This window comes from Ovis canadensis, chromosome 1 (genome assembly GCF_042477335.2).
Source record: "Ovis canadensis isolate MfBH-ARS-UI-01 breed Bighorn chromosome 1, ARS-UI_OviCan_v2, whole genome shotgun sequence".
NCBI classification, from domain to species: domain Eukaryota; kingdom Metazoa; phylum Chordata; class Mammalia; order Artiodactyla; family Bovidae; genus Ovis; species Ovis canadensis.
This window is the reverse complement of record NC_091245.1, coordinates 18,392,033-18,402,603: the sequence shown is the minus strand read 5'-3', so window position 1 is coordinate 18,402,603 and position 10,571 is coordinate 18,392,033. Positions and strand designations below refer to the sequence as shown.

The window sequence follows — 10,571 nt, the reverse complement described above, 5'->3', positions numbered from 1 at the left end:
TGCCTATAGTGGTGTGATTTTCCCATATGTTTATTGTTACTTGGGTATCTTTTAAATAATGTGTTCATATCTGTTTCCAATTTTCCTGAGCATCTGTATTTTTTTTTTTACCAGTTTGTTAGAGCCCTCTGTGTTAATGCTTTTCTTCACATGTCTGTAAATATTTTGAGCTTTATGCCCTGTCTGGTTATTTTCCCATAATTCTGCTTTATTATTTATGCAGTACTCTGGCTCCTGGACAGCAGGGTTAAGTAATATCTTTAGGGACATTGTGAACTTGCACCCTTGGCATGGAACCTGGCCTCTCATGGAAGGGACGGACATTCATATTATATTTTTTGGCCAGCCTAGCTGATTTTTTTCTGTAAAGTGTTTCATAGGCAGTGTACATCAGCAAGAAGCTAGGAAAACAGAACCCAAAGGGTCTGCATGTTAGTTTATGGGACATGTTTCTAGAACCACATGGGAATTGCTTTGTTGGTTGGTAAAGTTCCTGTGACAGCAAGTAGTCAGTAAATACGGGTGATGCCCAGACTGGTGAAGCCTGGGGGACAAAGCAATCATGTTTGTAAACATTCTATGAAAAATAAACATATTTCCAGAGAAAATCTCTTAAAAAAAATGGGAGCTGAGCAAAAACCTCCCCACTTAATTTTGAACTGAACTCCCTTTTTTTCATTGATACATTATAGCCGTTCCTCCCCTCTAATTTCCTACATCCTTAAGGGGACAGAATCCCTTTTCCTTGAGATTACCTAAGAGAAGCTATAGTTTTCAAAAATGGACATTATTAGAAAGAAGGAGAAAAGGGAAATCAAGAGGTATAAATCTACAAAAGAACAGAAAAAAAAGTGATCATAAAAGAGAATTTTCAACTTTCTAAGATAACTTCAACTGACCCCAGATGCTCTAACTGGCACAGTTTGTAGATGGGTTATATAGGTTAATTTCCTTTTTTCTCAAGTCCCTCTGCACCTTAAGAATCTCCACTTTACAGTTTCTGAGTTTCTTCTTCTTCCATTCTTCCCCACCACCAGCTTCCACCCCTCCTCACCACGCCCCCACTTTTCTCTTTAGGGATCCAGCAACTTCCACAGGTCAGAAAGATCATTGCCATTTAAGGATTGATAATTCATTGCTAGTAAAATTAACATTTGCCAAAAGAAATTATCTATGTCATGCTCTGTACATTTTGTGTAATATCTCGTTTAATCATTGCAATTTCTCTCTGAGGAAAGATACAAACCTTTGAGGAGTTAAATGTGTTGCAAGAATTCACATGCCTAGTAACTGGTAAATCCAAGTCTCTCATCTTCGTCTCTCTGGCACTAGAGTCCAGGCTCTTAACAACTGTGTTGGATCTTCCCAATCATATTTGTCTCAGACTACAATGCCAGAGAAAATGCTGATGATCAAGCACCTTGTTCTCTCCCACTGGGCCGGGCTGAAGAGTTAGCTTTATGAAGACCATCTCTTCAAGACTGGTAGAAGAGTCTTCAGGGCGAGTGTGCACCCTGCATTGTATGGCTCCCCACATCTTCATCTTTAGAGAGTCACTCTGGGGCCCTGCCCCTGCCCACCAATTTGAGGAAGGCCCTGTTCACATCCTTGTTCCTCAGGCTGTAGATGACAGGGTTGAGGAAGGCTGTGGCAATGTTGTAGAAAAGGGCCATTTTCTTGCCATTGTTTGACAAGGAGTCAGAGCCAGGGCTCATGTACGTGACGATGCATGGAATCGCAAACATGGTGACCACGGTGATGTGGGAGGCACAGGTGGAGAAGGCCTTGACCCGCCCCTGGGCTGAGCGGATCTTCATGATGGTGGCAAAGATGTTGACGTAGACAAGGACAATCAGGGAGAGTGGGACCACAATGACATTGAAGCCGGTGATGAAGTCCACCAAATCATTGAGGGAAGTGTCTGCACAGGCCAGCTTCAGGACTGCAGGGACCTCACAGAAGTAGTGGTCAATTTCATTAGGGCCACAGTAGGAAAGGCGCATAGCAAAGAAGGTATAGGATAGACCACCCACTACACCATAGGCTGCACAGATGCCCACCATGAGGAGGCACACCCAGCGGCTCATGATGACCTTATACCGGAGAGGGTGGCAGATGGCCACATACCTGTCCACTGACATGATGGAGAAAAGCCAGGACTCAGTGATCCCAAAGAAGAGGAAGAGGTACATCTGGGCCACACATCTAGCAAAAGAGATGGCTCTCTTCTTGCTGAGAATATGCACGAGCATCTGGGGCACAGTCGTGGTGGTGTAGCACACGTCCAGCATGGAGAGGACACTGATGAAGAAGTACATGGGCGTGTGAAGGCATGTGTCCTGGTGGATGAGGGTGATGAGGAGGCTGTTGCTCACAAGGATCAGCAGGTAGAAGACTAGAAAGAAGGTGAAGAGCAGAGGATCGGTCCTGGGGCTCGAGGCAAAGCCCAACAGGATGAATTCTGTCACAGTGGACTGGTTGAGTTCCTGCATTGTGCCCGGCCTGTGTAAAGAGTTTGGGAAATATATAATATTTGGGGTTTTGGTGCCAACGAATTTTCACTCATTTTTCATTTGTTTCCTAACAGGAATTTTGGATTATTAGATGGGGGCACTACTGAATGCATCCCCATAGTAGTTTTGTTAGGGGAAGCACACTGACTGAAGCTGCCCACCCTGGTCAGGCACCATAGTAACTATTTACATGAGTTGTTTTAACCAGGAGGTCCTGGTAAGGAACATGGAACTAATAAGCCACCACCAACCAGAAGAGTTCAGGAAAGGTCAAAAGGAGACACCACACATCTGACCACCTCCCAGAATCCTTCTGTCTGGCATCCATCTTGGTTGAACAAGGCGTGCTCCACCAGGAAGGATTCCGAGCCTGAATGATTGGCTAAAGACAACCCGAAAACTAATCCCATCACCATAAAACCCGAGTCTATGAGCCATGTGGCAGAGCTGTTCTCCTGGGTTCCCTTACCCTACTGCTCTCCACTCAGGTCGCCTTTCCCAATAAAATCTCTTGCTTTGTCTGCATATGTGTCCCCTTGGACAATTCATTTCTGAGTGTTAGACAAGAGCCCAGTTTGGGGCCCTGGAAGGGGTCCCCCTTCCCGCAACAGTTTGAGTGGTGTCAGGGTTTCGTTCAGTCGTAAGCTGAGGGGCATAGTGATGAAATGGTGAAGACTGAGTCTGGGAAATGCTGCGTGCTGTGTTCCTTCCTGTTCCTCCCTTTCCCAAGCTAGCTTTGCTTTTCTCTCTATTATTCATCCCATTTTCCATTTTCTCTTGGGACAACAGAGGTTGTTTAGCCTCGATTAAAGATCAGAGTTAAGACTATTACACTCACCATTTATGTTGAGCTTTTTATCACTGTTATGATTACCACTGAAGTTAGAATTGGGAATTCAAATCAATGTTATGTAGATTAAAGTTTATAGTTAATATTCAAGATTTAACTTTTCCTGGTGAAAAAAACTTTACTGGTGTTCAGCAACTATGTCATTGATTCAACACGTTTTTACCAAATGCCTACTATTTGTTATAAATCAGAGGGGCAAAGAAGAGTTATAAATAATATGGGTGGAAAAGTGATTTCACACAGTTAAATATGTTAAAGAGTTAATGCAAAAAATAAAAGTGTAAGGCAACCTAAGAGAAAATATATGAGTGAATATTTATTTTATGATGTGACAGAGAAAGGCCTTTAAGCATCACTTGAAGGTTCCAAGTCCTTCAGCCTCTTAGTGTTGACCCCTTTCCCTCTAATAAGCAAACAAAGCTGCACAGCCCTCATCTGACCTGTTCCATATTTCCCTAATATTGTGAGGGATTCTTGTGTATCCCTGGTCATTTTGTTTCCTAATCCTCACTCTCACTGACTCCTCAACTCCACTTGTTGCCTTCCTCATGGAGTACTGACCTTCAGTGGTTCATCCTTATTCTCTTTCTCCGTTATGCCCCTAAACCTCACCAACACAAGGATGTTATTTGCAAGACTTGTCCTGGATGTATGGATAAAAGGAAGATGACTTACAATGCAGCACAGATGAGAAAACTATTTTTTAAATGAACATTTAATGTTGCAAAGTCCCTAAGTTATCTGCGCAGCAGTTTTTCCTCTCTAGCCTCCAGCCATCTGCATGTGATTGGAGACTGGTCTCCTTCCTGGAACCTTCTCCCATCTCCCCTTGTTTTCCTGTTCTAGGACTCTCCTTACTCCCGTTACTGGGGCAACCAGCCATAAATCCAGTTCCTTTAACTCATTGCTTTCAGACTTCCTTGTGATTCAGAATCACCTGGAGAGCTTGTCAGATGCTCCTGCACTTCATACAGAGTTTTGATTTGGAAAGTCTTGGGTGGAGGTTGAGAATTTGCATTTCTACAAGTTCCCAGGTAATGCAGATGGTGGGTCCACACTTTGAGAACTGATCTACTTAATTGTAAAGAGTAATTTGGTTCTATCTCAATTTCCTTGTCTCTACATTATATTCAAGCTGCTCACATTCACCCTGCCTAAATGCCAATACTTTCTTGCTTTCTTGTGAGCATAAAAATAAAGGAAGAAAAGTAAGAAAAACATGAATTTTTTGGCTATATAATAATTTATGTATAATAACTTATGTAAGTTAAAAAATGAATAATAGTTGTTGCATATGTGTAATACAAGTGATTAATATCTTTAGAATATAAAGGTCTCTTCTTTGTATGGAAAAAACTCATAACCAAGAATGAGATATTAATAATCAATACACAAGAGATTAATGAAAAAACGAATCCATCAAAGTTTAAACTTCCTAATAATTAAAGACTGCAAATTAAAACATCAAGGAAATAGTTTTTAACCTGACATAGGCAAAAAAGTAAATGAGAAATTCTTGTATATTGATTTGGAAATTCATATGAGAAATAAATTACTCTGTTCTCCTGCAGGAAAATGTGATAGCATGTAATTTCACCTTTAAGAATATTGCATATGGAAAAATGAGAGATGTGGGGAGAGATTTTCATCAAGGATGTTTAACTGCAGAATTAATTTTAATGGGGAAAACTGGATATAACTTAAATGTCCTATAATAGGAGACTGGTCAAATAATTTATGGTCTATTGATATGATTGAATACCTGATAGCCTTTAAAATAATATTTTGGAGACTATTTTGCATTGTGGAGAAATGCTCCAACAGATCATTAAAAAGCAGACTAAATCCTAACAGTATACAAATTTATATGCACAGCACAAAAATTCGAAAGAAATATACCAAAACCTTATAGGGGTCATTTCTGGTGGTTAGATTTACAGGTGATATTTATTACTTAAAATTCTCTGAACTTTCCAAATTTCATGCAATAAACATAAATAATTTTTATAATAGGAATAAAATTCAAGTGGTACTCTGAATTTGGAATATATAAAGATTTGGGTTCTTCATTCAGACTAGTTAGGTGAAAGAGTCGATCTGAGAGAGGAAGATGAGAGATGGAGAAAGACATGCTGAGCCTAGACAAGACTGGAGGAGATTGAAAGGAAGGTATCCTGTTGTCTGAGCTCATCCCCTCCACCGAGCTACGCCTGGGAATCAGCTTATATAGTTTAATACAAGTACATTTGCTGCATAAGGTAAAAGTGTTTTGGATAGGATATATGTCCTGAGTGATGGAGATCCTTGAATGAGGTCCCTCATGATGAGAGGCTGCCCAGTTTTTACCTCCAGCTTGTACCTTCAGGGTGAGGGCAAAGGGGATGTGGGTGACAGGCCTCTGCCCCCTCAGGATTCCTTGCCCTAAGATGAGTTTGTGTATTTGTCCTAATTTTTTTCTTCTACACTTGGTGCTGTACTTGCTAAGTTGTTTCAATCGTGTCTGAAACTGTGTGACCCTATGGAATGTAGCCCACGAGGCTCCTCTGTCCATGGGATTCTCCAGACAAGAAAACTGGAGTGGGTTGTCATGCCCTCCTCCAGGGGATCTTCCTGACCCAGGGATCAAACCTGTGTCTCTTATGTCTGCTGCATTGGCAGGTGGGTTCTTTACCATTAGGGCCACATGAGTAAGTGAAAGTCACTTAGTCATGTCCAACACTTTGTGACCCCATGGACTGTATAGCCCACCAAGATCCTCCATCCATGAAACTCTCCCAGCAAGAATACTGGAGTGGGTAGTCATTCCCTTCTCCAGGGATCTTCCCAACCCAGGATTGAACTCAGGTCTCCCACATGGCAGGCAGATTCTTTACCATCTGAGCCACCAGAGAAGCCCCATATATTTATCTTCTACTACATACCTACCCTTCTGCAGCACAGGTGGAGAAACAAAAGGCTCAATGTAGTTTTGAATTTTCACTTTTGCCATTTACTGCCATGATTCTGAGTAGGTAACTATTTCTTATCTGTAAAAAAGAGAGAGAGAGAGAGAGAGAGAGAGAGAGAGAGAGTGAGAGAGGGAGAGGTTTATTACAATAATATATGATTCTTTCAAGTTCTGAAAATATGTTTTCTCCTCTCTTCCCTTTTCCTTAACTCTTCCCCCACCACACACACCCTCCCCTAGCATCAGCACAAACAAGAGAAACAGATAAAAATTAGAAAGCAACAGAAGTAGAGAAAATGATTGGAAAAGACAGAGAGGCCCCAGAAGGGAGGAAGAGACACAAACATACGTGGCAAGAAGACAGAGAGAGGCATAAACCAAAATTTGAGGGATGGGGGATACACAAGGAGAGAAGAAAACGGATGCTGGGAGGGTGATTAACATCAACAGAAGGAGAAGGAGATGGCTCAGGGTTCCAGTGGCAGATACAGAGCAGCACTGCAAGGGCAGATCCTTGTGAGTCAAAGGATGATGCTGCAGGCAAATCCAGACCATAGCAAGCAGTAAACAGACATCAAGAGGGAAAGAAAGTCACAGAGTGAGCTGAAGACCCAGTTACAGAGAACACCAGAGCTACACAATCAGAAAGTGAATCAGAGAGATGGATGAAATCTTTGGAGGCAGAGAAGCCCAGAGACAGCAAACAGAAAAAGAGGCAGAAGGAGACAAAAGAAGAGGGATAGAGATAACAAAGAGAAGGAGAGGCAGAGATGGGGAGATAATAACAGACCCAGAGACGGAGGAAGGAAAGGATGGACACACAGAGAGAAAGAGGCAGAGACAACCATGGAAACTCTCACATAGACATGAGGAGAGACACTGAGATGAACAGGAACTGTGAACCAGGTCCTATCCAGAGCTCCTGGCAAGATTGGGCATGGGGGGTCAGCCTCAGCCTGGCTTGCTCCCCAGAATGGTTGTGGGCACTGCTGTCCAGAGATTATAACTCTGCTGGGAAGGGGGCTGTGGGCAGAGCTCCCTCAGACTCAGGAGATCACTCCTGAGTAACATGTGGCCCCAGGGCTCTAACCAGGAGCTAAGTTCCTGCAACCCCTTCCTGCTGGGAAGGAAGCACTAGGTTCTTGCTCAGGAACATCCCACAGGAGTTCAGTCCTGCCTGGTGGGAAAGAAACTTCAGGCTCCATTCTTCCTGAGCATGAGAAGGTCCCCTGCCCACACACAGCCCAGGGGCACTAGAGTTACATTCGGTTCTTGGCCCAGTGTTTCCCCACAGGAGCCAGAATGGGGTTTGGGCTGAAAGCTGGGAGACCCAGGGGAGAGGCTGATGAGAGTGGAGCCCATCTGCGGAGGCTGGCTTCTGAGAAAGGCAGTCTCCTTAGGTGGGGGCACCAGGCGCATTCCAGCCCTCACTCCCCAGATGAAGTCCCGTCTTTCTCCTCCTTACTAGCCTTCTTCCTGGGTAATGGTTGCTCTCCTGCTCCCTACTGTTCTGATCCTGACCCCAGTGTGGAGTCCACCTCAGCACCGATCAGGTCCTGAAGGCCTCTTCCTCCACTGGAGGGGAGCTCAGGGTTTTGGTGATATGACTTCAGCTCCTCTGAGAACCTCAGGGCTGAAGGTCTGTGCCTGCTTCCCACCCCAGGGGTCTCCTCACAACTGTGGAGGGCTGTTCCTCTCCCACATTCCCCTGGCCCAGCCTGGAACTCATCTCCTAGGCTGCCCACCCCAAGCAACCAGGATTTCCATTTCTGGGATTCATTTCCCTTCTCAAGTGGCAGGGCCTGGATTCAAAGAGCAGACTGCGGGGTCAGTAAGCATTCCCACAGCTGCCACAGCTGGATTTCTATCCAGCAACTCTGCCTTTGCTCCCCCTCCTTCAGAGTCCTCACAAGTTTCCGTCTGGGAAATTTAGTCTCAGCTCCTTAGTCCAGCGGCCAAAACACTTCCTGCTCTGAATCTTGTCCACCTCCCAGCCTCTCCTCTTGCAATTCAATGAAATCATTGACATATATTCATCTAAGAAAAAGCATAAGAATAGATTCATAAGTTTATTAAGAATTCTATTCATTTGAAGTCATTATTCATTTATATCAATCAAAAAGTGAAAAAACATTTTTTTCAACAGCAAAAACAAATGAAAATGGAAAAATGTTAAAACCTATACTGAGTGAATAAATCACATGACAGAAGAATAAATACTGTGTAATTCAATGTTAAAAATCATGGAAACAAAAAATAAATTGTTTAAGAATTGTGCTATTTTTCTTAAAAATATTTATAAAGACAATTTTAAAAAATTTAGACCCTGAATTTTTAACTGTAGTTATCTGCAAGTCTAAAGTAATGGGTATTTGTTTGTATCTATTATAAAAATTTAAAAATAAACATATATGACTTTTGCAAAAAAAAACACAAATAATAAACTGAGAAGATATTTTCAGTGCATGTAACAGACAAAGAATGTTATCCAATATATAATAAATTACAAATTAAGAAAAGGTAAACAGTATCTTACATTCACTGAATGCTTACTATTTGTTTTTTATTATGATAAATGCTTTACACTTGAGAGGGTAACAGACAGGAAGGCTAGGGGTCTCCAAAAGCAGGAAATAGGCTGCAAGGGTTAGACATTTTTTCTCTCTCTCTTAAGCAGCAGGAGGAAACAAACAGGTGTCAGATTTTAAGCATCACTATGAACAAAGCTAGTGGAAGTGATGGAATTCCAGTTGAGCTATTTCAAATCCTAGAAGATGATGCTGTGAAAGTGCTACACTCAATATGCCAGCAAATTTGGAAAACCCAGCAGTGGCCACAGGACTGGAAAGGGTCAGCTTTCATTTCAATCCCAAAGAAAGGCAATGCCAAAGAATGCTCAAACTAATTGCACTAATCTCACACACTAGTAAAGTAATGCTCAAGATTCTCCAAGCCAGCCTTCAGCAATACGTGAACCACGAACTTCCAGATGTTCAAGCTGGTTTTAGAAAAGGCAGAGAAACCAGAGATCAAATTGCCAACATCTGCTGGATCATGGAAAAAGCAAGAGAGTTCCAGAAAAACATCTATTTCTGCTTTATTGACTATGCCAAAGCCTTTGACTATGTGGATCACAATAAACTGTGGAAAATTCTGAAAGAGATGGGAATCCCAGACCGCCTGACCTGCCTCTTGAGAAATCTGTATGCAGGTCAGGAAGCAACAGTTAGAACTGGACATTGGACAACAGACTGGTTCCAAATAGGAAAAGGAGTACATCAAGGCTGTATATTGTCACCCTACTTATTTAATTTGTATGCAGAGTACATCATGCAGAACGTTGGGCTGTAAGAAGCACAAACTGGAATCAAGATTGCTGGGAGAAATATCAATCACCTCAGATATGCAGATGACACCACCCTTATGGCAGAAAGTGAAGAGGAACTCAAAAGCCTCTTGATGAAAGTGAAAGAGGAGAGTGAAAAAGTTGGCTTAAAGCTCAACATTCAGAAAACAAAGATCATGTCATCTGGTCCCACCACTTCATGGGAAATAAATGGGGAAGCAGTGGAAACAGTGTCAGACTTTATTTTGGGGGGCTCCCAAATCACTACAGATGGTGATTGCAGCCATGAAATTAAAAGACACTTCCTCCTTGGAAGGAAAGTTATGACCAACCTAGACAGCATATTAAAATTGGAGATATTAGTTTGCCAACAAAGGTCCATCTAGTCAAGGCTATGGTTTTTCCAGTGGTCATGTATGGATGTGAGAGTTAGACTGTGAAGAAAGCTGAGTGCCGAAGAATAGATGCTTTTGAACTTTGGTTTTGGAGAAGACTCTTAAGAGTCCCTTTGACTGCAAGGAGATCCAACCAGTCCATTCTAAAGGAGATCAGTCCTAGGTGTTCTTTGGAAGGACTGATGCTAAAGCTGAAACCCCAATACTTTGGCCACCTTATGTGAAGAGTTGACTCATTGGAAAAGACCCTGATGCTGGGAGGGACTGGGGGCAGGAGGAAAAGGGGATGACAGAGGGTGAGATGGCTGGATGTCACCAACTCGATGGGCATGAGTTTGAGTGAACTCCGGGAGTTGGTGATGGACATGGAGGCCTGGCGTACTGCAATTCATGGGGTTGCAAAGAGTCAGACACGACTGAGTGACTGAACTGAACTGAACTGATACAAATTTAAAAGGAGATTTCTTTTTAAATTCTGTGTTGCCATGACAACACCTGTTCCACCTGAACTTAACTTTTC

General features: G+C 42.6%; 1 protein-coding gene across 1 annotated transcript; it reads right to left on the bottom strand.

The window, feature by feature from the left end:
* Positions 1-1,553: 1,553 nt before the first annotated feature.
* Positions 1,554-2,492, bottom strand: LOC138428959 (olfactory receptor 2D2-like). Its single transcript, XM_069569941.1, has one exon. It carries the CDS (start codon positions 2,490-2,492, stop codon positions 1,554-1,556), a length of 939 nt encoding a protein of 312 aa, XP_069426042.1.
* Positions 2,493-10,571: the final 8,079 nt, after the last annotated feature.

Coding starts and splice junctions, on each gene's coding strand:
- LOC138428959 (XM_069569941.1), bottom strand. CDS start 2,492: ATGCAGGAACTCAACCAGTCCACTGTGACAGAATTCATCCTGTTGGGC.